Consider the following 26302-nt stretch of genomic DNA (forward strand, 5'->3'; position numbering starts at 1 on the left):
ACCCTCCGCGGCCCCGCGGCCCCCTGCCCGGCCCCGCAGCCTGGGGCCGCCGAGCGCCGGTGTCGACCCCACGGGCCTCGGAGGGGCGTCTCGGGGCGCGGCCCAGGTAGGCGGCGGGGCCGGGTGCACCTGCCCGCGGCCCCTCTCAGAGCGCGTTCCTCATCCAGACCCTTTCTAGAAGTTTGTGTTTTGAAAGAGCGCCACATGCTGTACCAAAACACTTAAATTTGTAAGTAGAGCAGCGTTAGGAAGGACGTTAGGAGAGGAAACGGGGAGGCTTGACGCTGAAGTCGCCGGTCCTCAGTGGGGACAAGCTAGGCACGGAGAAGCAGCCGCTGGCTCCGAGCGTCCCCTCCCAGCTGCCACCGCTGAGCTGGGCTCCGAGCGCCAGGCCTGGAACAGGCGTCCCCTGGCACCGTGTCCCTGGCCGAGGTGGCGGGCCCAACGCGAGGCCCATCGTGTCTTCCCGGTTCTCACCGTCAGAAGTGAAGCTGCTCAAATGTCCTTTGTGCGCCCACGGGCACGGCCTTGGGGGGTCCTGAGGATGAACCCCCCAGGTGCAGTTCTGAGCTGCAGGCGGCGCTTTGTGCCCTTGCGACACACGACACTCCTTGTCTGAAGTGCTCGGCCAGCCTGGCAGGGCCCACAGCTGAAATCCCAGCACTGTGGGAGGCCGAGGGGGGAGGATCGCCGGAGGCCAGGAGTTGGAGACCAGCCAGGGCGACTCTACAAAAAAATAACTTCTTTTTTTTTTTTTTTGAGACAGTTTCACTCTGTTGCCTGGGCTAGAGTGCTGTGGCGTCAGCCTCGCTCACAGCAACCTCCAACTCCTGGGCTAAAGTGATCCTCCTGCCTTAGTCTCCCGAGTAGCTGGGACTACAGGCATGTACCACCATGCCCAGCTAATTTTTATACATATACATATATATATATATATTTTTTTTTTTTAGCTGTCCAAATCATTTGTATTTTTAGTAGAGACGGGGTCTCGCTCTTGCTCAGGCTGGTCTCGAACTCCTGAGCTCAAACGATCCTCCCGCCTCAGCCTCCCAGCGTGCTAGGATTACAGGCGTGAGCCACCTCGCCTGACCCTAACATCTTTTAAAAACTAAAATAAAATGCCCTTCTGACCAGTTGAACCAAGCTAGACTTTCTGCCGAGGCGTGTGAGCATGTCCTGAGATGTCCCTTGTAGAGCAGAGATCGAACCTCGGACCCATGGCCTGGAATTCAGGGGTCTACGAAACAGGACGGGGTAAAAATGCAGCTTTGTCAGCCACCTCACGCCCAAACCTCCTTGGGTGGCTTTCACCACTCCTGTTAACTCCAGCCTCTGCCCGCTGGTCTTGAGTGCCCGGCTCCGTGCCCACGTGGCGTCCTTCTGAGCAGCCCCTCCAGGCAGCCGAGGGCTGGAGCAGCTGCTGACCCCGTGCTAGAAGGGACGGTCACGGTTCAGCTTGCCCTGGGTTTCCCTGGATCCTTGCTTTATAGCCCAAGAGGGACAGGGTGACTCGAGCTCTGTCACCAGGGACCTGGGTGCAGGTGGCTGATGCTCCTCACGCCTGAGCTCAGCCCATTCTGTCTCCTTCTCACGGGTGGTTTATTGCTGCCAGAGCAGGACACTGACCTCGAGTCTTCTGCAGGACACGAACTGCTTCTCTCTGAAGGCAGCTTGAGTCACGTGGGCAGAGAAAGAAGAAGCTGTGGGAACACAGGAGCCACGTCCGGGACGGCAGCGGGGACTCCAGCCGGCCCTGGTGAGTGGACCTCGGCACCGGCAGGCCCGTCTCTCCGCTTGATGCTGGACACCAGGCCTCCCTGGCCCCTCGCGGGGGCGGTTCTGCGTGAGGGTCGCACTGCAGCTGGTCACAGGTGGGAGACGCGGCTTTCCTTTGAGCGCCGTTCCGCTGCTTGCCGGCTGCTGGGGTTCAGCTTCCGTCTGAAACTCCGCGATCCGGGTTTCCATTCTCCCACTGATGGGGCGTTTCCCGCTGTGTCTGCTCAGTTGCCGCAAGAGCGGTTCTGCCCTAAACGTCCTGTGCACCCACGGGCCTCTAGGTCTGGGTTGCTGGCTTCTGGGTGTGTCCACGTTTACCTTTCCAGGTGATGGCAAATTGTTTTCCAAAGAGCTTGTGCCAGTCCGCCAGCGATATGTGAGCACCTCTTCCCGCCTCCTCACCCTCCCGGTGGGGCCAGGGCGGGGGTGTCCGACGCTCGCGCACTGCGGTTTCACTGCTGCTTCCCCGACTGCCAGTGAGGCTGCGGCCTGTGGCGGGGCAGCCCCTGAGACGACCCCGAGAGCCCATGGGCTCCTCCTGGGGACCCATATCTAGGTGGCAGAAGTGAAGGGCGTCACTTCTCAGATGAGGCTGCAGGAAGGCTCGAGCCTCAGTCTCGGGTGTTCTCTCACTCCCTGGGTAGCTGGCTTTGGCGAGTGCCGGCGCCAGGCTGTGAGGCGCCCGTGGAGAGGCCCTGTGGCAGTAAGCAGAGGTGGCCGTCCAGCCACAGCCACCAGTGAGTTTAGCAGCAGACCCTGCGGCTCCGGTGACACTGCAGCTCTGTGGGAGACTAAGCCAGCGGTCCCCAACTACGCTTCTCCCAGATTCCCGACCTACGGAAGCCGAGGTCATGAACGCTTGTTTATTTACGGTGGCGAGTTTGGAGTGACGTGTCTGTGGCAGGAGGTGGTGAAACCGTCCCCTTTCTTGTGTGTATGAAACACCTGGTGTGAAATATGTTTTCCTGTATTTCTAATTGATTTGTAGGGACTCCTTGTATTCATATACTCTGGACGTTAATCCTTGTCCCAGGTGAGGCTTGTCATTTCACTTTGTGGCATGCTTTGATGAAAGAAAATTTCTTCATTTAGCCAATTTAGTCCATTTCATCCTTTTTTTTTGTTTTGTCTTAAATGGGTCACGCTTTGGGGTTTGGTTGAAGACACTCTTTCCTACTCCAGGCTCAGGAAGACGTTCTCTTACATTTTTTCCTGAACATACAGTTTTGCACGTCTAAGTTTTGCACAAGCGCAGACTTTGGAGCCAGACTGCCTGGGTCCAAATCCTAACCCTGCCTCTGTGAAGCCATTTCTTCACTCTGTCTCCTGCGGGTGACAGTAGTGCCTTTCTCAGAGGGCTGTTTTGAGGGATAATTGAACTGATACACTAGAGTCTTGCTCTGTCACCTGGCTGGAGTGCAGTGGTGTCACCACAGCTCACAGCAACCTCCAACTCCTGGGCTCAAGCATCCTCCTGCCTCAGCCTCCCAGAGTGCTGGGACTACAGGCGTGAGCCACGGCCTGAGTGTTACTAATTATTATTTGTCTACAGCTGTGAGATCAGGATCCACTTCTTTTTCTAATCCTTCACTATCATTATTTACTTACGTCAACAAAAATCCTCCAAAAAGAAATTTGGAGGAAAGGGACTTAATTTGCAAACCAAGGAGACACAGCCTCCTTTGGTCCTAGGAACAGAGACAGGATCAGTTTTGTTTTTTGTTTTTTTTTTTTTTTTTGAGACAGAGTATCACTCTGTTGCCCGGGCTAGAGTGAGTGCGGTGGCATCAGCCTAGCTCACAGCAACCTCAAACTCCTGGGCTTAAGCGATCCTCCTGCCTCAGCCTCCTGAGTAGCTGGGACTACGGGCATGCGCCACCATGCCCGGCTAATTTTTTCTATATATATTTTAGCTGGCCAGATAATTTCTTTCTATTTTTAGTAGAGACGGGGTCTCGCTCTTGCTCAGGCTGGTCTCAAACTCCTGACCTTGAGCGATCCTCCTGCCTCGGCCTCCCAGAGTGCTAGGATTACAGGCATGAGCCACCGCGCCTGGCCAGAGACAGGATCAGTTTTTATAGCAAAAGTTTCCACCCAGGTTCCCAAACAGGTCTGTTTATACAAATGAAGGCTGCAAACTTGCTTAGATCCAGTTGGTCGATGTAGCTGGGTTCTGATTGGCTGATACAGCTGAGCTCTGATTGGTTGGCTCAGTGAGCTCTGAAAGTCCCGAAGTTAAATAGAAAGACTAAAAGTGTGACCCTTAGTCAGCTGGGCTCTCTGTGAATTTAGGCTCAGCCACCGGGATGCATCTGGAAGGCTTGGCCCTCAGACTGCCCCAGGTTAGGCCGAGGCCCTCACCCTGTGTCCCTCTGAGCTGAGCCTTCGTCCTGGGCGCTGTCCCCGCGGATGTCCAGGGCTGCATCGTACCCCACTGGCTGTGTCGCCGGGTGGCACTGCCTCTGGGTGTCCGCAGGCAGAGCCGGGGCAGCCTGGGAACAGCCTCCTCGCCAGCCTCCGTCCGCCCGGTGAAGTGCACGGTCCCGATGCTGGCACCTCCGTGCCAGGCCGGCACGCGTGTGTGTGTGTGTGTGTGTGTGTGTCTGTCTCCCGTGGCCTGCATGTGTGCACCTGGTTGCTCAGTCCAGAATCCCTAACCCACGACTGCGCTTAGGGTTCTTCCTGCTTTAGCCTGAGCACAGATTTTCCAACCCGATGCTTAGAAGTTGCTGTTCTTCTCCCTTTAGTGTGATTGTGTGAGTCACTTGATTTATGTGTGGTTCATTTATTTCTGGATTCCATTTTAGAGATCTTTTCCCTGCCTGTATTGATTTAATTATCTGTGTTTCGTGAGTGAGGGAGATGTTTATGTGGTTCCAGAAGTCAGAGCTGCGGCCTGGCCACAGCCTGTCCTGTGACCTGGCTGGGAGCCCACATTGCGTTCGGCTGTCGTGTCCCCTTGGCCTCTTCCCATCCTTGTCTTTTGTCACCTGCACAGCTTTGGGTTTGTCTGCCATATTCTCGTGATTGGATTCGCAGCTATGCACTTGGGGCGAGAAGACCGTGTGGTGACGTGGCCTTGTGCAGCTGCTGTGTCTCACATCTGGTGATCCTGACTTTGGCCACGTGGTGAGGGCTGCGCCTGCCGGTTCTCCAGGGTAGAGTCATTTTGTCCCATCGTCACTAGTCAGCATCCTGTGGGGAAGTCGTTTGAGACCCTGCAAACCCCTTGTCGAGTTTTGTTGCCAGTTTTATGTTCATCTCCAGATGTCCCGCTCGGGTTCTCTGTCCCCCACGGGTCGTGTCCCGTCTGCCTCAGAGCGTTACTGTCTGGTGCTTGCTGGTAGCCTTCCCGGAGCTTCCAGGCAGCTGTTCCTGTCCCCCTACCACCTCTTGGTGACCTTTGCTCTCTGACTGTGGCTGGTCACCACCCGTGAACGTCCTTGGGCCCAACTCACTTCTCCTTCTGCCCCCGGCTGGGCCTGCAGCCTCGTCCAGGCAGGACCCCGGCTTGGCCTGGCCGCCCCAAGCCCGTCTCCTGCTCCTCTTGCTTTGTGTGGGGGGTGGCAGGTCCCTGGCGCGTCCCCAGGTCTCCCGAGAGCTGGGGCCCCTGGCGGCTGCGTCCCTTCCGGGGTCCAGGTGTTTGGGATGGAGCTTCGGGGCGGCTCAGCTGCCCTCGGATGGCAGGCGGCGCTGGTACCTGGCCTGTCCTGTTCTTACTTTGCAGGGGCCCTTTTTGCGTTACAGACGGTCCCCAAATTACCGTGGCCCAACTTACAATTTTTCGACTGTGTAGTGTCGGGAAAGCGACACGCATCCCGGAGAAACCTTGTTCCATGTACCCACACGGCCACTTTCAGTACAGTCTGCGATAAGTTACACGAGGCATTCAGCACGCGATTGCACAGCACGCCTCCTGTTAGATGGTTTCGCCCAGCTGTGTGTGGCTCTGGGTGTCTGAGCTCAGGTCAGGTGAGGCTGAGCCGCGGCATCCAGCAGGCCTCACTCTGCCGGTCACGGCTCACTGCAGCCCCCGGCTCCCGGGCTCCGGAGTCGCTGGGACGACGGGCGCCACCAGGCCCAGACGTAGATGCATTTCGACTTGGGATGTTTTCAGCGTAAGCTGGGTTTGTGCGGGCGTCACCACACCGCAGTCAGTCCACGCGCGTCTGGACCTTCCTAAAGACAGCGCCCCCCGCTGGTGGCCGTCACGCAGCTCAGCCCCCACGTCTAGTCAAAGGCCCCCTTCCCGGGTCCTGGGCTGCTCGGCCTCAGACTGCACTGCCTCCTCCCGCTCCTCCTCCGCTCTCTGTCCCCCACCCTGGTGGTCGCCTGTCTCTGCCCAGGCTGGGCGCTGGTGGGACGTTTGGAGGCTCTTCCTGGGGCCCCGTGTCTGGTACCTGAGGTCCATCCTTGGGCCTGTTGAGCTCCCCAGAGAAGGTTCTGGTCTCCTGGCCCATGGCTGGCCCAGCTCCCCTGCCCCTGCGCCGCACGGGGTGCGGGTCTCCAGCCGTCCCGCCTCTGTCCCCCGTGCCTGGGCGTCTGCAGCCCGCGTGTCTCATCCTCCAGGCCGTGGCCCTACGGTCCCTCTGCGCGGCCACCAGCATTGGCACCTGTTCCCACCCTGCCTCTCCCCGACAAAACAGACAAGCGAATGGAAACCCGGGTGCGATTTAGTGCGTCGTGTGGCGTCGGGAAGGGGGAAGACGGGACCAGCGTCTTTGTTCCGCCCGCCGTCCGCACCTGGACGTCCACCTTTAACCTTTAGCACCTTCAAACGCTCTGACTCCAGCCGCCTTTGGACGGGAAACGGAAACCACGCAGGCACGGAAGCCCCTCTTGGTGAGGCTGCCGGTCCCCGCACCCAGCCCCCTCCTCCCCGCGTCCTGAGGAGCTGTGACTGGCGGGACTGTCTGGGGAGGTGGCAGTGGCCGTGCAGACTGTGCCGGGGCCAGGCCCTGGGCCCTGCTCTGACCGCGGGGAGCTCAGCGTTGGTCTGTGGACGGGGCCCTCACGCTCGCTGCGTCCTACAGCAGCGCCCGCGACTCGGCTCGTCTCCGCCTCTCTGCTGCGGCCCCACCCAACAGGGGACGCCCCAGAGACACCAGGTCAGCCCCCGTGGCACGCGGCCGACAGTCAGGGAAGCAGCCCGGTCGCCTGGGGAAGCATCGCACGGTGCCGTGCGGCAGCTGTCTGCAGTCAGGCCTTGAGGGACCCCACAGGGCACCTGCCAGGCACTGCGCAGGTGGGCACGTCGTCCCCTTGGCCAGGACGCAGGTGCACCCTGGCTAACTCTGCGCTTGGACGGTCCCCCGGGGCACCTCCTGCTGGGACGGGGACCTGCCTGTCCCAGGTGCTGGTCCTGGTGATGGGCACCTCGGAGCTGCTGCAGAGCAGGTGTCCAGGCGCATCGGGGAGTGGCTCCGTAGGGGGTTGAGGACACTGCACGTGGCTTTGCAGGGGGACAAAGGTCGGCTGATAAGAGAAGGGCAGACGGCCTTGGAGCTGGTCCCAGCCTGGTGGCCGCTCATCCGTAGACAGTGAGCGAGGGGTCCTGGCGCAGACCCACGGCAGCACGGCGCCCGCACGGCCTTGGGAAGGGCAGGTGCCCCGTCGAGGCCCCACACCCGGTCCTGGCAGGACCCTCGGAGGCAGAGTGTGCCGCTGTGGCCCTGCACGGTCTGTCCCCACGGCTGGAGCCCCTGGAGGCAGGTGCTGCAGAAGCCGCTCTGCGTCCCGCCCGCCCGTCCTCCCTCCTCCTGAAGGGGGGTGATCGCAGCTGGCGATCCGAGACGGTGACAAAAGGAAGGTTTGATGATAGCTCAGTGGACTCTGGTCTACGCTGGCATCTGTGTCGGTGACGCTGGGGCCACAGCTTCTCAGAGGACAGGGAGAGGCTGCATTTCTGCCAACGTGGGTTTTGCTCTCAAGGTGGGTGGAGCGTATTTGGTCTTTGTCCCTGGTTCCCTGGGACTCTGTCACCCATCGTTGCGCTCCCTCCTGCGTCCGGCTGACGGGGCGCCCGGGGGGGTCGTAGGGTCGGAGGGTCGGGACTCTGCCCTACCCTGGGGCCGCGGGGCCGACTGGAGAGAAAGGCCATAAAGCCCTTGGGCGAGGCGATTGGACGATCCGCATGGCGCTCACGGGGCTGCCGGGGCCCCACTGCACGTGTGTCTCTGTCCATGTCCCTACACCTGCCTGGTAACGTGCGTCTTTCCCGGGTTTGGTAAACTGTCCCAGTGAGTTCACCAAGCCCAGGGAGGGGTTGTGGGGACCGTGGTTCACAGCTTGTTGGTTACCAGCGGAGGGATAACCTGACCTGGGACTGAGCGGACTCCAGCAGGGAGCGGCAGTGACCGGGGTTGGAGGACACCAGCCGCGGGTTGCGTGTGCGGAAAAGTCACACTCTGGCGTCGAGCGTGAGAGCAGGGGGGCGACTTTTCACAGTGCTCAGACGGAGCCTCTTCCTGCGCGAGAACTCACAGAGCAGCTCAGAGCTGAGCACGTGGCCCCAATGAGAACCCTGAGACTGGATTTCCCGGGTTTTCTTCTCAAGAACATTTTGTCATTTCTTTCTTTTTGTTTGTTTGTTTTGTTTTTTGAGACAGAGTCTCACTCTGTCACGCTGGCTAGAGTGCCGTGGCATCAGCCTAGCTCACAGCAACCTCAAACTCCTGGGCTCAAGCAATCCTCCTGCCTCAGCCTCCCGAGTAGCTGGGACTACAGGCCTGTGCCACCATGCCCGGCTAACTTTTTCTATATAGATTTTTAGTTGTCCAGCTAATTTCTTTCTATTTTCAGTAGAGACAAGGTCTCGCTCTTGCTCAGGCTGGTCTCGAACTCCTGACCTTGAGTGATCACCCCACCTCGGCTTCCGAAGTGCTAAGATTACAGGCGTGAGCCACCGTGCCTGGCCTTGTCGTTTATTTCTGGGCAGCACACAGTGCTTTGGGCACCTGACGCCTCTCTGTGGAGCCGGTTGTGCGTTTGGTCCTGCGTTGCTGTGACCGAGCCGGGTCTGTCCCGTTCACGGCGTCTCTGCCCCGCGGAGTTGCCGTCACTCGTTTCTGCTGTTCTGCTTAAACACACACCTAGGTTGTGTTTCGTTTGGGGGCTTTGCTTTGTTCTGCTGTTGTCCTAACAGAAGATGCTGCATCAGACACCCACCTTCAAGCAGGCCTCCGTGGGAACGTCTCGGGGCCCACACGTGTCCCCCACCCCCGTGACCAACACCAGCCTCAGTGGCATGCTTTGTTAATTTTCCTTTTTCGGTTCCTTGTCACCTGCGTCATTCTTGAAAAGTCACATCCAGACAGTTTCAGTCCGGAATCTGTTTCCCACCTGGGACAGTCAGTGACGTGGGCCATCGTGTGGTGGTCCCAGAAGGGGTGGCCCCTGGTGGCAGCTCTCCAGCTGGCTGCCCTTGTACCAGCAAAGGAGCTAAAAAGTAATTCTGAAACTTGGATTTCTTCTGAGCTTCTCTGACTGCGCTGGTCTGGCTGGAGCTGGCGCTCTCTGCTTGTTTGAGCACCAGGGTGCGGAGGGGCCCCTGCTCGTTCAGGCAGTGACAGGCGCCAGCGTGGGAGGAGGGCCAGGGACTGCTTGGCTTTGTGGCTGCAGGGCGCAGACGTGGTGGTGAGCACGGTCCCCAGTGTCACTGTCCTGTGGGGGCAGGGAGAGGAGCGGAGGTGGCAGGAGCTTGTGGGCAAGACGGCAGGGACGGGACAGTGGTTCTGCGAGACCAAGCGTGAGCGGAGTCATGGGAGTGAAGTCGGCACAGAATCTTCTGATGTTGACCGTGTGCGCGTCCTGTGACCGGGCAGTTCCTCCTGGGCAGGGACCCAAGAGAAATGCATGAAGCGGTGTGTGCAGGATGTTCACAGCAGCGTGGCCCAGATGCTTGTTGGCAGCACAAGTAGATCCGAAGTGGCATATTTGCCCAGCCAGTGTTGCACAGCAGGGGACGAAGGACGTGTGCCAGCACAGGCCGGTCTGTGTTCAGAATCAGCTTCTTGTTCAAGTCCTTGTACGAGGAGAATGTCGCGTCGGGCGACGGCGATTTCTGACTCCTCCAGTCTCTGGCCGTTAATCCCGAGCAGACGTTGGTGTGTGCCCTGGGCTCTCTCTTCCCGTCCCCCGACCGTGGGCATCCGCGGTCACACAGCCGCCGCACGGGAGCACAGCACCTGCGGACGAGCACGGGGACCCTCGGTGTCGGCGGCAGTTTTGCCTGGGGTGTTTTGAGTTCCTCGGTGAAAACCAGGAGACGTCCTGGTGGAAGGGAGCAGGTGTGGGCTGGGACGCACGTCTGGGATTCGAGCTTACTTTGTGGCGTCTCCTGCGACCTGCTGGCTGCTCATCCAGCCCTGCCCGGAGCTGGGCGCCCTGCGCATGCTGCACTGTCAGTCCTGCCTGTCCTGCCGGTGACTCTCAAGTGGCCACTCCTCACCACGACCTCAGGTTTGGCTTTGGAAGCTCAGAGGCTGTAGCGTGTGTGGGACAAGTGCCGTGGCGGAGTCCCTGGAGCTGCTGTAGCCCGTGACGGGGGCGGGAACGGCCCTCTGGTTACCTGGGAGGGGCAGGGAGAGGGTGAGGCAGCGAGGCCGCCGTGAGGTGGGGTTGGGGCTGGCGCGATGGTCCCGCTGCGGGATCCAGGGGCCCTGTGCCAGCGTCCGTGGATGGGATCGTTTGTGTCCTGTGACTCCAGAGCCCCCTAACCTGGCGAGGAGCACGGGGCAGCCGGGTGAGGGGCACATTGTGAGCTGGCCTCAGTCACCCTGAGTCTCGGGGGCCTGGGGGACTTGCAGGCAGATGAGCAGGGAAGTCGGAAGGGCCAGCAGAGGTCCCGGCTGGGGGGTAATGGTGTGAGCCCCTCAGTATAAATACACGACATATAACACGTGTCATATATACACAATATATAAAATTAGAAATGCGTGGCGTGGTTGCATGTGGGCAGGGAACCCCAACCTGTGGGTGGGGACTGAGGAGTGGGGGCCGGGCCGCCAGCGTGGCCACCAGACGGCCAGACGCCGCCCCGCAGCCTGGACAGAAGGGGCGACACAGAACAGGCGTCCATTTACATGCATGACTGAGCTCCCCAAAAAGAAAAAGAAACCCCCAGATGTCAGAAACAGGAAGCGAGAAATCCAAGCAGGCTGCCCTCTGGAGCACCCGGCAGGCGGGGCAGGGGCTGGGGCTTTGCTGTCGCTGGGAGGGAGGTGGGACCTAGGCCCGCCTAGGGGAGGCCACATCTGTGGCCACAACTGGGAAGAGGTGTCGGCTGCAGAGGGAAGCAGAGAGCCTTCCTGCTGTGCTGTGACCTGGTGGGGGGGGTCCCGCCGGAGAAGTCGCAGGCGGCACAGGTCTGAGCGGCAGGCGGGCGGCATAAGATTGGTCCTGGGCCAGTGACAGCCCTGGGGCAGGTGGCAGAGGCGACCCCACACCTGCTCAGAAGGCTGCCCACAGCCGGGGGTGCAGGACGCAAAGTGCACCGGGAAACAACCCCACCAAGATGTGGCCCCCACACACAGAGGAAGTTGGGATCAGGTGGCTAAAATCTTTGGATGACGAACGAGCAGACGGCGTGAAATGAAAGATGTAGAGGAGAAAAGTTAAGGGAAAGAACAGAATATGAGAAAAACAGGCCGATTCGAAAAGGAGCCGAATAGTCTCGGCTCTCTGGGAGGCCGAGGCGGGCGGATCGTTTGAGCTCAGGAGTTCGAGACCAGCCTGAGCAAGAGCGAGACCCTGTGTCTACTAAAAATAGAAAGAAATTAGCTGGCCAACTAAAAATATATAGAAAAAATTAGCTGGGCATGGTGGTGCATGCCTGTAGTCCCAGCTACTTGGGAGGCTGAGGCAGGAGGATCACTGGAGCCCAGGAGTTCGAGTCAAGCCTGGGCAACACAGCCAGACCTTGTCTCTTAAAAAAATAATAATAATACAGAAAGTATCTGTCGGGGGCATTTGTGGGAGAGCCAGCAGGCAGGGACACTCACGGGACGAGGCCTGTGGGAGGCAGGAGCATCTTTTCTCGGAGGGGCTTTTGCTGGTCCCGGGAGAAGCAGCTGGGAAGGTGCAGGAGTGACCGAGTGACGGTCGCAGAGACTGGGGGGCAAAGGCCGGCGTGCAGCGTGGGCTGAGCTGCACCAGCCAAGGAAGGGATAGAGGGAGGGACCCCGGAGCTCACGGGGTCTGTGGCGCCAGGTGGTCTTAGAGCTCTGGACCCCACCCCTCACCCCCCACCCCCCCAGCCCCGCTGCGAGGGGAAGACGGGCTTGGAGGCTGCGCGGCTGCAGCCTGGGAGGGCCGGCGGTGCCCTGCCCGGGCAGGGGCAGAGGAGAAAGAACCCCGGTCGGATTTGGTTACATTTTTAGCAGTTCTGGCAGGATTTGCCAGAGGGCCAGGGGGAGAACAAGGTTAAAGTTTTTGGTCTGACCAATTCCGGGTGAGGGAGATCTGGACTTGGCAGCTTTTCTACTTTTCCAGGGAAGTGGACTAAGACATACATCTAAAGATAAGGCCGAATTCCATATTTGCATTTTTAAAGTAATTCTACATTGGTGATTAAAAATTTTAAGAACATTCAATGTTCCAAATAAGTAACATGTTTCTTTTTCTCAGCATTTTAGCCTCTGTTTCCACGCTTTGCTGGGGAAGAGGCCCTCGCGGGTTCCCGGCCTCCCGCCGTCCATCCTCGTCCTCCCGGCCGGGCCGTGGGCGATCCATGTTGTCCGGCCTCAGGGCAGAGCGGCTCTGCAGGCGGCATCGGCATGCTGTCCTCGGCAAAGGCCCACACGCCGGAGGAGCTCGCCCCCGGCTCCGAGGAGACGCCGAGAGGAAAGTCCCTGCTCACCTGGGGCTCTCTGTTTGGTCACCGGAGTGAGAAGATCGTGTTTGCCAAGAGCGAGGGTGGCCCCGGCGAGAACGTGCTGACTGTCACCATCACCGAGACCACGGTCATCGAGTCGGACCGGGGCGTGTGGAGCTCTCGGGCGCTCCTGTACCTCGCGCTGTGGTTCTTCTTCAGCTTCTCCACACTCTTCCTCAACAAGCACATCCTGTCCCTGCTGGAGGGCGAGCCCAGCACACTAGGTAACCCACACGGCCACGGGGTGGGAGCTGGGTGCTACGCTGACCCCGACAAGCCCAGAGAACGGCCGCGGTCGCCTGGGAGGGCGGAGGAGACCCATGGGGGCAGGACGGGGGCTGGGCCCTCCCAGGGTGTGGGAGGAGGTCCCATCTCCCTGTGCGTAGAAGGGGCATCGTCCTCCGTTCACTGTGGCTTCTCCATCTGCCTCCACAGGAGCCGTGCAAATGCTGTCAACCACGCTCATCGGATGTGTTAAAATATTTGTTCCTTGCTGTTTACATCAGCACAAAACCCGGCTCTCTTATCCGCCCAATTTCATCATGACGATGCTATTTGTGGGTCTAATGAGGTAAGAATCTCATGTTTTGGGTTGAGTGTCTAATTTTTTAATGTAAAGTGCCTTTCCCATCACTGAGAGTGGGGACTCTGCTGACTGGGTCACGTCGGGAGCTTGTGGGTGTGTTTTCAGTGTCTGGGTTGTGGGGTGTCGAGCGGACTTGGCTTTGCGGCTCCGACTGCCCCGGGTGTTTCATCAGATTCTTTCTGGAGCAGCCGTGAAAACTGGTGTCACAGTGGTTGGAGGATGACGTTTCTCCTGCCTCGCAGGGGCGGCGACGCCTTCCTGGGGCATGACCTGGAGGTCGCAGAAGTGGCCCAGGCCCTCGTGCGGTGCGGAGGGGACAGGGCCGGGCTGGCCCCTGGGGAGGCCGTCCTGTGGGTGCAAGCGGACGATTGGCCCTAAGGGCGCTTTCCCTGGTTCTAGGTTTGCGACCGTGGTTCTGGGCTTGGTGAGCCTGAAAAACGTGGCAGTTTCGTTTGCAGAGACAGTGAAGAGCTCTGCGCCCATCTTCACCGTGATCATGTCTCGGATGATTCTGGGGGAGCACACAGGTGAGGGCCTCCCCGCCCGGGCCGGGGCTGGCACCCTCCTCCGCCCACTGGGCCTGCGCCGGCCAGGCCCGCCGTGCAGGAGGCTGCTCCAGGCAGCGGCCCGGGGCCTCGGTTTCTCCCCCGAGACATGGTCTCATGGGACGGCTGCCTCACTTGGTTGTGTGGGCGAATGCTTCTCGGGGCCTGCCCTGTGCGGGGGGCCCAGTGTCGGCACGCGGTGGTCAGACCAGGAGGGTCCCGCCCCTTGGTCCCCGCTAGGTGGGGAGACCGGCAGGGACGGGACAGACACCTGCACGTGCTGGTCACCAACCCAAGGACGGTGGGTCGTCTGTGGTGGGCGCCCCACGAGGTGCAGTGGCAGCCCGTCCTCGGGCTCGGCTGTCCCCGCATCCCTACCTGCCTCTGGGTCCCTTCCCTGCACTGCTCTTCCGGCTCCTGCTTCTCCGGCCTCCCCGAGGCTCAGCAAATCGGATTTATTGACAAAACTCCAGCCTTTTAATGATGTGCAGGTTACTTCCAGTTCTGTGTCGGACTCGTGACCCCGGTTTTCTTACCAGCGTTTTACAAGCAGCTTGTCCGACGTTCTTACATGGAGACAGCCAGGTGCAGAGTGATGCACGAAATGCATGATCTCTTGTCTGGGAGACACACTCACAGACACACCGTTTTTGGTCTTTGCTTCTCCTAAAAAAAAAACATGCAACAAGATGTGAAGACTAAGTCATGTCTACCTGAGGGGCGGGAGGAGAGCGGAGGGGGTGGGCTCCACCCCGACTCCTCCCACATGTGCCTTGGGAACCACACAGATGTTTTAGGTGATTATAAAACAAAAGCAAATCTAAATCTAAAAAGCAGTTTCTAAAAACCATAAGCAAAACGAAACAAGTGAACCTGATTGCGTGTCAAGCTGGTGGCTTAGCCACACGGAAAGGAATTATTTCAAGTGACTTTAAAACCTCATGGTGGACAAACTAGAAGAAACCAGCTCTCTCGCTGAGAACAATTAGGAATCTTGATAAAAGTTAGAAAAGGATACCTGCTGAGGAGGCATCGGAGAGTGACCGAGGGACCAAGTGCTCAGAGCCCAGGATGGCTCAGACAAGCGGCCCCGCGACTTTGCTGATTGCCAAGCAGCGGACGGGAGTCTGAGCAGAGCAGCTGGGAGCAGCCTTGGCCGCCTGGACTTTCAGCTGGACGAAGGCCCCACCCCTGCTGCACACCCGGGGCAGAGTAAGTCCTGTCTGGAGGGTGAGGTGGCGTTCGGGGTCCAGTTCTCTGCAGTGTCGTACACGTTGTCCAATATGTAACAATTCCCAGCCGGACCAGAGGACGGGACCAAGTGAGGGGAAAGTCAGAGGACGTGCGGTCAGATGCTCCCAGGGGAGACCCGGGGCCCCTCCGAAGCTCCGGTCCTCAGCCCTGCGGCGCTGGGGTTGCTGCGTTGGCTCGACTCACAGAGACTCGTCGGTTTGTTGGTGGCTTTCTGAGGAGTTCAAGGTGCTGCTCCGACAGCGGCATCCTGTGACAGGACGATCGCCATCTTCTCATGGGGTCAACACGAGCTCGTCTGCTGGCTGTGACTTTGGTTTTTTTCTGCTAAACACGAAAGCTTCATCTCCTCATTCAGTTTGAATTTCAAAATAAATTCATATCTAAGATCAAATAGGCACAAAAGGATGCTGCTACCCTATTTCCAAAATAGAAGTGAGGGCAGTAAGTGTGATTTCACAGCACTGAGCAGGTTTCTTAAAAACTGTTCACGTAAAGGTCTTTTATTATATCGCAGAAGGAAACCAAAAGGAGTAAATCCACTGTGGGCACGTGCCAACCAGCTCCCACCCCACGCTCCTCCTGGCCCCCTGGCTGCCCCTCTGCACACAGGTGCCCAGAGACCCTCTCATCCCCACCTGGCTTTGCATGTGACGCACGGACTGGGAAGGAGGGACCTGGGGGCGTGGCCTCAAGAGGCACCTGCCTTTGGCAAGGGCGAGGGGACTTCCTTGCAGATGGATTTTATTTGCTTCATTTTCCCTCCAACATAAAGAAACTGACAGGCATTTGTTTTTTAATTAAAATGAAAGTCCATACCTTTCCTAAGGGAGGGGATGGACACAGCCAGGCTTTCGGCAGGGGCTTGCCAGCACGCGGTGACAGCAGGTCCCCCATGTGCTGCTCTTGCCAGGGCTGCTGGTCAACCTCTCCCTGGTCCCTGTCATGGGGGGGCTGGCGCTGTGCACAGCCACCGAGATGAGCTTCAACGTCCTGGGCTTTTCTGCCGCGCTGTCCACCAACATCATGGACTGGTGAGTCGGGGAGGCCGTGGGCGCGGGTGGGTGGGCACCTCCCTCCGTCTGGGCCTGGCGTGTGGGCCCGGAGTAGCTCAGAGCTATTTCCTGTAATTCAAAGCCAGGTGCCTCTGATGTTGCCTTCTCCTAAATAGGGAAACAATAGGCACCACAGTGAGGCAACTTGTCTCAAACACGATCCAAGCTTCGAGGCTACTGGGCCTTGACACTTAGAATCAATCCCCTCCGCAGAGGCACTGCGCCACCCAGCCGTGCAAACTGAGCAAAACCAAAGAGGTTGCCTTACGGCTGCAGCAGGGGCAGCCCCTGGACCGGCGGGGTTGCAGCCCCTCGGTAGCTGTACTGCCAGGTCGTCCTGGCGGCTCCGCTCCTGGTCGAGTGGCCGTCTGTGTCCTGGTGTCATCGCCGCAGAGAGGACGGCGAGAAAGCGACTCCCTGGTGAGGACGGCCCGTGGCAGGGTCCCAGGGGAAAAGCGCCGGGAAGAGGACAGGTGTCACCTCACAATTGCTGTTCCTCCCTCCCTCCCTCCCTTCCTCCCTCCCTCCCTTCCTCCCTCCCTCCCTTCCTTCCTCCCTTCCTTCCTTCCCTTTCCTTCCTTTCTTTCTTTCTTTCTTTCTTTCTTTCTTTCTTCCTTCCTTCCTTCCTTCCTTCCTTCCTTCCTTCCTTCCTTCCTTCTTTCTTTCTTTTCTTTCTTTCTTTCTTTCCTTTTCTTTCCTTTTCTTTTTTTTTAAGAGACAGGGTCTCACCCTTGCTCAGGCTGGTCTTGAACTGCTGAGCTCAGGGGATCCTCCCACCTCGGCCTCCCAGAGTGCTGGGATGACAGGCATGAGCCACTGCGCCTGGCCTCAACAATTGCTATTTAGATCATTCCAGAACTGGTCACCTCGCGTCCCTGCTGTGTGGTTAAGTCCACACTTCAGCTTCGGCAGCAAAACCTGTTCTTTCAGAATTACTAATGGCTTCTAGATTTCACTTTTTTTTTTTTTTACCCTGAGACAGTCTCCCTCTGTCGCCCAGGCTAGGGTGCAGTGGCGTCATCTTAGCTCACGGCAGCCTCCAACCCCTGGGCTCAAGCACCCTCTGGATGGCCGGCCCGGAGCTCAGCGGCTGCGCGGCGGCATGGCCCCCACTCGGGGAACGCAGACGTCTGTGCACTGGCCGTCCCGTACTGACGGCCAGAGTCCATGCGTAACCTCTTCCTTTCTTTATTCTAGTTTGCAAAACGTTTTTTCCAAGAAGCTCCTCAGCGGTGACAAGTACAGGTTCTCGTGAGTATCGCAAGTCCACGGACCCCCCCCCGCCCCCGACGAGCCCCATGAGGCCTGCGGGCTGCTGCCCATGTGAAGATTTGTGATACCCCGTAGACCCGGCCCAGGTGGCCTCTAAACATACCTCGTTCAGAGTTGGGGGAAACCTGGCTGTTTCAGGTGCCCCGTGGAGCAGCCTTAGCCGCCAGCCTGGGTTTTAAATTCTGGGTAGCCATGGAGGTCCGTCTTGGCCATCAGAAGGAAATTAACTTCCGGTTTGCTTGGGAGCTTGGGGTGTGCTGCGGTGCCACACCTGAGTGAGAGCTGCCCCCGGGCGGGTGTCGAGCGCGCGCTGTTGTCCCCGCAGGGCCCCGGAGCTGCAGTTCTACACCAGCGCCGCCGCCATGGCCATGCTGGTCCCCGCCTGGATCTTCTTCATGGTGGGTCTCGGAACCAGGACGTGGGCGGCGGGTGTGGCGGCGTCGCCATGGCGCCCCCGGGGAGTGGGGAGAGGCAGGGAAGCCCACCGCGGCTAGGGGCTGCTGTGGCCGCTCACTCGGAGCTGTGACAGTTCCCTGAGACCTTTCTGTGCGGATTGTTAGGTTTGCGCGACTTCCTTTTTTGTTAGAAAAATAACAGAACCGGGAGCCTGTGTCCAGCCTTCCCAGGCCTGGCCTGCAGACACGGACGTGCTTTGTCTGCGCCCGCGGCACGAGCCGGTCGGTTCACGGAGCACGAGCGCGTGTCTGTGCAGACCGGCTCTCCCTCTGCACGGGGACCTGGGCGCCTTGTGTCCCCGTCACGCTCTGGACCATGGCTCCGGCCCTGATGCATCACTTCCCCTGCGACGTTGGTCACCTCACTGTGAGGCCGGGGACAGGAGCTTCTGCGTCCGTACCCTGTGCAGATGAGGGTGTTTCTCTGGGTTACATTTTGGGATCGAGTTGGTTGATTGAGAGAATATGCATGTTTAAATGTTTTTTAATTGCGGTAAAATACACACAACGTAAAATTTACCATCTTGGCCGTTTTTAAGTGTACAATTCGGTGGTGTGAGGCATGGTCATGTCTCACGCAGCCGTCACCACGCTCATCCCGTCACTCTATTCATCCTGCACAGTGAGACTCTGTCCCTGTGAGCACCAGTGCCCCGCCCCACCCCGGCACCACCGTTCTCCTCTCTGTGTCGGTGGGTTTGACGACACTGGGGACCCGGTGTGAGGGACACACGGCGTTTGTCTCCTGTGTCTGACTTATTCCACTGGCATCACGTCTTCTAGGCTCATCCGTGTTGTAGCATGTGTCAGAATTTCCACTCTCTTCCTTTTTAAGGCTGAATTATGTTCCACTGTGTGGATGAGCTGCGTGTTGCTTGTCCATCTGCCAGCGGGCGGACCCGGCGCTGTTCTGTTTTCGCTGCTGCAAGTCATGCGCCTGTGAGCACGGTGCACAGACACGTCTCCGGGTCCCGCTTTAGTCCTCCCGGGTAGACCCGGCAGCGGAAGGGCTGGGTTACGTGGCGACTCCAGGTTTGGTTTCTGAGAAGCTGCCACACTGACTTGCACAGCAGCTGCCACGTGACATCCCACCGTCACGGCACGGGGGCCGGTTTCTTCAGATCCTTGCTGACTGCTGTCGTTTTCTGCTTTTGTTTTGTCTGTTTGCTTGTTTATTTTTGGCAGTAGCCATCCTAGTGGATGTGAGATGGAATGTTGTGGGTTTTAGTTGCATTTTCCTAATGATTAGTGATGTTGAGCACCTGTTCAGGTCCTCATTGGCCGTTTGTATACGCAGCTGAAATGGGTAAATGCGTTACGTTGTCACCCTAGAAGGCTGTTCTCAGCGCTCTCCCCAGCATCACCCGCTGGGCAGGAGTGACACTGCCCACCGCGATCCCAAAATGTAACCCAGAGAAACACCCTCATCTGCACAGGGTACGGACGCAGAAGCTCCTGTCCCCGGCCTCACAGTGAGGTGACCAACGTCGCAGGGGAAGTGATGCATCAGGGCCGGAGCCATGGTCCAGAGCGTGACGGGGACACAAGGCGCCCAGGTCCCCGTGCAGAGGGAGAGCCGGTCTGCACAGACACGCGCTCGTGCTCCGTGAACCGACCGGCTCGTGCCGCGGGGTCTTTCTGGTGGGCGTTGGTGAAGGGAAAACGCGGTTGAGTATCCTCCCGTTCTGGCACGCAGGATGCGCCGGTGATCGGGAGGAGCGGAAAGAGCTTCAGCTACAACCAGGACATCGTGTTGCTGCTTCTGACAGACGGCGTCCTGTTCCACCTTCAGAGCGTCACGGCCTACGCCCTCATGGGAAAGATCTCCCCTGTGACTTTCAGGTGAGCAGAGGAGCTCCCGGGAGACACGGTGTGTCCACTTTATTTGCAGAGCAGACTAGCAATCCAGGTGTTTTTATAAAAGATACGTGTGTTGTCTTCTGTAGTGAGGACTATGGCTACTCCACACCCAGACCGTTTTATGCTGGTGCTGCTTGGAACGCAGACGGCAAAGCGTGTGATCGATTTTTAGGGAAATCTCCCCTAGACATCTTCACATTAGAAGCTTCTTGGAGTTGTCTGAATATTTCTCTTGTGTAGACCAGCACTGTCAATAGACTGTCTGCACCAGGCGTGGTGGCTCACACCTGGAATCCCAGCACTCTGAGAGGCTGAGGTGGGAGGATCACTTGAGGCCAGGAGTTCAAGACCGGCCTGGGCAACGTAGTAAGACCCCATTTCTACCAAAAAAAAAAAAAATTAGCCAGGCTTGGTGGTACATCCCTGTAGACCTAGCTACTTGGGAGGCTGAGGTGGGAGGATCACTTGAGGCCAGGAGTTCAAGACCAGCCTGAGCAACACAGTGAGACCCCACTCTGTAACGGAACACGCACTTGCCCACAGTGATGGCATGTGGCATTTCTGTGCTGCCCGGGACGGCCACTGGCCACACACGGCTACTGGGCACCTGAATGTGGGCAATACAGTGAAGAACTGAATTCTTAACGTCATTTAATTTTGATCAGTTTAAATTTGAGCAGACACAGGTGGCCAGTGGCTCCGTGGGGGGCAGGGCAGCTCTGCAGACTCGGAGGTGAGCAGAAGGTTCCATCAGCTCCTCTTCTCTTCTCCTGCTGGACAGATTAGTGAAAGTGCCGTTAACGACAGGAGGGTTTCGGCAGCAAATAAAAGGGAGTGAGCGCACGTTACATGGGGGCGTAGAAACCCACGCAGCTGGTGGCAGCGCCTGGCCACGTCACTGTCATGTGATCAGGGGCTGCTTCTAACTTCTGACCTGCCTTGGAGGAGGTGGAATTGTCCCTAATGTGAAGGAAAGATGGACTTGGCTGAACGGTGCCACCATCGTCCAGCCTCCTGGAGCAGCAGCCCCGCTGCCTGTGGGGACGCGCAGGGCCACACGGGCGTGGCTGTCCCTCCTCGCCGCTTCCTGTCTGGCGCGAGTCAGGCAGTCAGTGTGCGAGTACCCGTCAGAGTGCGGTGGCATGTGGCGTGCTGGGCAGCGCCGTGCAGAAAGGTCAAGGAGCAAAGCCTCCCTCTGCCAGCGGGCCCGCAGGCTGTACCGTCCCTGTGGTCCACGGCTGCCGTCCCACCTGGCTGCCATCCCTCCTGGCTGCCATCCCTCCTGGCTGCCCTGGTCCTGCGTGCAGACGTCTGTGGACACGTCGCAAACAGTCTTACTGTCTAAGCTTTTGTGAAGCTCACGGCAGCCTTTTCGGCTTGTCACTGTGTCTGCCGCCCCAGCTTGTTTATTTTTGGAGCCAGGAATTTTTTTTTTTTTTTTGATGGAGTCTCACTCTGTTGCCCGGGCTAGAGTGCCGTGGCGTCAGCCTAGCTCGCAGCAACCTCACTCCTGGACTCAAGCGATCCTCCTGCCTCAGCCTCCCGAGTAGCTGGGACTACAGGCATGCGCCACCATGCCCGGCTAATTTTTTCTATTTTTAGTTGTTTGGCTAATTTCTTTCTATTTTTGGTAGAGACGGGGTCTCGCTCTTGCTCAGGCTGGTCTCAAACTCCTGAGCTCAAGCGATCCTCCCGCCTTGGCCTCCCAGAGTGCTGGGATTACAGGCGTGAGCCACCGCGCCCGGCCTGGAGCCAGAATTATTAACACACGTTCCTGAAACTTAGTTTTTTAGTGATTGCTAGTGATCATTAGTGATGGTTCAAAAAAAGACAATAGAAAACCCATTATTGTTTTAGTAGTATTTTTCATTTTATTCATATTGTAAGAGTGATGAGTAGGTACTTATTACAGAAAGTTTGGAAAAGGCAGAAAAGTACCAAAAAACAAAGTTCATCCATAATCCCAACCACAGAGAAACCACTGCTGGTGTCTAGTGCATTTCACGTGTGCTTCCTGTTAGCGTGGCGCTGTGCGCGTGGTGCGCTTTTCCCGGGGCGTCTCCTCGCGGGCTGTGCGCTCGCGGGCGCCGCAGGGATGCGGGAGGTTCCCCTGTCCCGAGGCCGGGCTGCAGTGGCTGCAGTGGTCGGGGCAGATGGTCACGATGCCTGCAGTTTACGCAGAGACAGTCCAGTACAGACGAAGGGTGAAGCAGATAAGGAAAATGTAGATCATGAAGTGCAGGTCGCGGGCGTTGGCTGTTGTGCCTCTCGACTTCTCTGCTTGACGCGTTCCGTGATGGAAAGCGCCCTTGGCACAGAAGCAGCGAGGGCTCAGGCCGGCCCCGGAGCTGCAGGTGGTGAGCTCACCGCCCGCGCCCCGGCACGTGGCCCCAGGTCAGCGCAAGTCAGGCGTCACCGTCCCTGTGCTCCCACCGCAGTGTTGCCAGCACGGTGAAGCACGCCCTGTCCATCTGGCTGAGCATCATAGTTTTTGGCAACAAAATCACCAGCCTGTCGGCCGTCGGCACTATCCTGGTGACGGTCGGCGTCCTGCTCTACAACAAGGCCAAGCAGCACCAGCAGGAGGCCATGCAGAGCCTGGCCACGGCCGCCACCCAGGCCCCCGAGGACGCCAAGGAGCCGCTGGTCCCCAAGGACCCCAGACAGCAGCACTGAGCTCAGGAGGCCGCTGGGTGCCCAGGACCCACCAGCCGCCGCCGTCCCCACTGACGCCGCAGCCCCTGAGGACCAGGCCCAGCGGGGGCGCAGCAGAGGGGCTGTGGGGTGGGGGGAGTGGGCGTTTCCTGCTCCTTTCTTGGTTTTTCAGTTTAAACCAGTGGAAACTCAAATTAGAGATTCCAGGCGTCAGCTTCCTGGCACAGACCAGAGCCCAGCTCAGCTGAGCCCCTCCCTGTGTAATGTGAAAACAGCCTCGCAGCCCCCGTCCCCTGTGGGTGTCGGAGCCAGCAGAGAAAACTCTGCGTCCCCACACCAGCCACGAAAGGCCACTGAAGCCCTGGGCTGTCTGGAGACGGGCTGCTGTGCTGGGACGGGGTGTGAAGCGTCCCTGGCCCGGCCACGGCGGCGACAGCGCCATGGGAGCCCAGCTCCTCACAGAGCAGGGCAGATGCTGGAGCGCACGGACGCAGGGAAACGAGGGTCCCCTGTGCCAAGGACGGGTCCCCATCTGGCCCAGAGCATCCTCCCAAACCACTCTGCCCTCAAAGCCACAGTGTCATGTGACACTCAAGGGAGAGATTGTTCCTGGAGGGTCCTCTGTGGGGGAAGGGGCACCCCCTCCTGGAGCGCTGTGCCCAGCCGCCTCCCTCCTAAGCTGCGCGGCTGGGCGGGGCTCCCCGTGCAGCAACTGCAGCCCCAGAGGTTGGGGACAAGCCTCTCCCATGTTGAACGAGTGACGGGCAACGCTGACATTCCTTTTCTTCTCTGGACGCTTGTAAGTGTCGGGGACTGTTCTGAGGTCCCTGGACTCGCTGCTCCTGGTCTCGCCTTTCACCGCCCCGTTCAGTTCCCACGTGCAGGGTGAGCACTGGCGGAACGTCTGGAGTGTTGGCCGTTTGGGTTGTGCGGCATCTGGGGTGACACTTCTTACCGAGGACACACGTGCAGGTTTCTGGAGTACATCGTGTGCAGGCAGACCACACCCTGCAGGCGGCCCTGCTCTGCCTGGCTCTCCTGGGGGGACAGTGACACTGCAGCCCTGGGCCACCAGGTGAGCCCAGCTTGTCCTTCACTGCTGTCACTGGCCCCCCCAGGGCGTGGAAGCCTAAGGAGTGCATGGAGGACCACGTCCAGTGTTTGAACCATGTGCAGGCTGAGGCTTCCGTCTCACATCCTGCTGGGTTTCTCATTCGTGGCTCCGTCCGTTGCCAGCCAGGCTGGAGACGCTGCACCACCCAGGCCGCTGGGGCTTGGCGGGTGCAGCCACCTGGCACTAACCGTTCCCTGAGCCTCACTGCCCCTCCTTGCTATTCAGGTCTTTGGTGGCCCTATCAGTTCACTGGTTTTCCAGTTGGCTTCTCACCTGGAAAATATGAGAACAGTCCCTCCTGAAGACAAAATATCTCAGAAACAAAGAGCAATAATTATGTGTCATTAGGTTTTACCTACTTGGAAAAGTCTGCCATGACCATGGGCCAACGCCAGGCCTTGTAACCCACAAGCCACCTTTAAAGCAGTTGGCCTGAGCCTGGAGGACAGCCAGGTGTGTGCTCATCTGCACAACAACCCCCCCCCCCCCCTGCCAAGATGGTTTCTCATGTGACTTTCCCCGGGTTTCTATTTTCTGTACTCTTTCTGCTTTTTTTTCCCCCCACAACAAAAGGAAAGAGAATTCACTGGTGGTGGCCAGGTGGGGGGGGGGATGCTGCTTTGACCTGTGAAGATCGGGTTGAAAGCCCCTCCCTGGGGCGCTGTCCACCCCACCCTGGAGGCTGTGCAGCTGCCGGCAGTGGGATGTGAGCAGGGCGGGGGGGTTCTCTGTGGGGGCGGCTGCAGGATTCCACGCTGGTCTTTCGCAAAGGCTGTGGTCTGGGGGTAACTAGACGCACAGGCGCCTGGTTTCCAAGTGCTGTCTGGAACTGTGGTCCCACGTGCCACGTGGAATTGAAGCTTCCCATCATACATGTCCCTTCACTCTCACAGGCAGCTTTTGGCCTGTTCTGATTTTCTAAACTTGTGGACCAGAAACAAAACACATTTTCCTAAATTATTAGCAAATAAAGCAATTTACTATAGAGCTGCTTTTGAGACCTTTCCTCACCCCAGGTAGAAGGATCACAGAGCCTGGCCGTGGCTGGCACTGTGCCCTGGCTCGAGGACACATTCCTGCCCCTTCGTCCTGTCTCCATGCTCGAGTCAGTTTTTAGCCGGCAATTCTCACGGCAGTTGCAGGACAGCCCTGCACCCAGGGTCAAAGCCCAAGGCCTGGCTTGAGCATGTAATGAATTGTACAGACACAATATTTTTTTAATTAACTTTGTCTAGGACTTTTATAGAATAGTATGTTCTTGTTGAACTGTCACAAACATGCTTATAGAAACATTGACACTAAGTGTCATTACTTCCATTGGGTTAATTCCTCCCGTCTGTGGTCACTGTGTCTGAACCAGACCTTTGTGCTGGGTCATCCGCTTGCTTACGTGGGTACTCAGACATATAGATCTCTGACTTTCAAGGAAACTGCCCCTACTGAATGCCATAGAAAGATTCCTGCTAAAAATTCTGTTAGTCATGATTTCCTGTAGAACGGCATTAAAATAATCTGCCTGCCTGGAAAGTTGAGAATACTCTTGCGCAATCCAAAATGTGTTTTTAATTTGAGAAAAATAAACATGATGGATCAGAAACAGTTGAAGAAAAAAAGGCTGTAGAAAAAAAAGTCAGCCAAATAAGGCTCCACTTTTTAGCGTCCTTTCACGTATTTGTGACAAAACCAGTGAGTTTTACTTCTGCTGTGACACTGCTCTGGATGGTCACTTGGGCAGGTCTTTAGTCATGACAAACAGGACAGCTTTTTACACCTGTCCACGTGATGCGCTTTCCAAGGCCTGGCAGTGTCTTCACTGCTTCCTTGGGTTGGGTGTCATTACAGACGGAATCTCACTTCTCTGCTTTCACCTTTGACCAGCGTCGTACTAAGGGCTTTATTCTTCCCCCAAATAAATGTGTGCCCTAGGTGGGGCCTTTTCCAATAAGTAAGATCATCCCGGCTTCCCTGATGAATCTGCCTAGTTCTCGCTGTCCTGGCTGAGGGCCCCCCACTCAGTCCTTGAGGTCATGCCGACCTAGGTCTGCACTCACTGCAGCTCAGAGCATGGAAATCTTCCTAACCCTAAGCTTGCGATCGCTAAATTATTTCTTTCAGTTTTCCTGGGGGCTGTGACTCTGAGTTTAATGGCTGCTGGATCCTCATTCAGACATCCAAATTCAGTTGGAAACTATTCCAACCGGCAATGTCCTTTTTTGTCTGTTTTTTCTTTTCAGTTTTCATTTGTGGAACATTGGCATTCAGCCGATTAGCTATTCCTAGACTGTTCACAGATGGATGTGTGAGTCTGAACGTGCCCAAGGGGTGTTGTAGGTTCCACCTTGAAGAGGGCCACAGTCAGGGCAACTTTCCCACATTGAAAAACTTGAAAATTGCGTCAATAATCATCTTCTAGGCCGGGCGCGGTGGCTCACGCCTGTAATCCCAGCACTATGGGAGGCTGAGGCGGGCGGAGCGTTTGAGCTCAGGAGTTTGAGACCAGCCTGAGCAAGAGTGAGACCCCATCTCTACTAAAAATAGAAAGAAATGATTTGGACAGCTAAAAATATATATAGAAAAAATTAGCCGGGCATGGTGGCTCATGCCTGTAGTCCCAGCTTCTCGGGAGGTTGAGGCAGGAGGATCGCTTGAGCCCAGGAGTTTGAGGTTGCTGTGAGCAAGGCTGACGCCACGGCACTCACTCTAGCCCGGGAAACAGAGTGAGACTCTGTCTCAAAAAAAAAAAAAAAAAAAAAAAATCATCTTCTTCAGAGCCAAATTACATTTGCTTTATACCAAACTGTGGAGGACTAAAAGTATATTGTACAAAATGTGTATGGTGTTTTGTATGTCACCTGTTTCA

General features: G+C 57.6%; 1 protein-coding gene across 4 annotated transcripts; it reads left to right on the forward strand.

Moving 5' to 3' along the window:
* On the forward strand, window positions 1–25895 carry SLC35E2B (solute carrier family 35 member E2B). Of its 4 annotated transcripts, XM_045548740.1 has the most exons (10): window positions 2–106; window positions 1643–1756; window positions 12403–12873; window positions 13085–13220; window positions 13635–13762; window positions 15945–16065; window positions 17284–17337; window positions 17684–17756; window positions 19510–19655; window positions 22112–25895. In XM_045548740.1, the coding sequence occupies exons 3-10, from the start codon at window positions 12552–12554 to the stop codon at window positions 22347–22349; spliced, it is 1218 nt and encodes a 405-aa protein (XP_045404696.1). In that variant the 5' UTR covers window positions 2–106; window positions 1643–1756; window positions 12403–12551; the 3' UTR covers window positions 22350–25895. The 4 variants fall into 4 exon arrangements, with proteins under 4 accessions (XP_045404699.1, XP_045404696.1, XP_045404697.1 ...); XM_045548743.1 differs by lacking the exons at window positions 19510–19655; window positions 22112–25895 and adding an exon at window positions 17945–18332 and having other exon boundaries at window positions 1–106; XM_045548741.1 differs by lacking the exons at window positions 2–106; window positions 1643–1756 and adding an exon at window positions 9438–10236.
* Window positions 25896–26302: the final 407 nt, after the last annotated feature.

This window comes from Lemur catta, chromosome 3 (genome assembly GCF_020740605.2).
Source record: "Lemur catta isolate mLemCat1 chromosome 3, mLemCat1.pri, whole genome shotgun sequence".
Taxonomy (NCBI): Eukaryota; Metazoa; Chordata; class Mammalia; order Primates; family Lemuridae; genus Lemur; species Lemur catta.

Excerpts from the sequence above, each read along its gene's own strand:
- SLC35E2B (XM_045548740.1), top strand. The coding sequence starts at position 12,552 with ATGCTGTCCTCGGCAAAGGCCCACACGCCGGAGGAGCTCGCCCCCGGC. Across the intron at positions 13,221-13,634 it reads CTATTTGTGGGTCTAATGAG|GTTTGCGACCGTGGTTCTGG; the intron begins GTAAGAATCTCA and ends CCCTGGTTCTAG. Across the intron at positions 17,338-17,683 it reads GGTGACAAGTACAGGTTCTC|GGCCCCGGAGCTGCAGTTCT; the intron begins GTGAGTATCGCA and ends TTGTCCCCGCAG.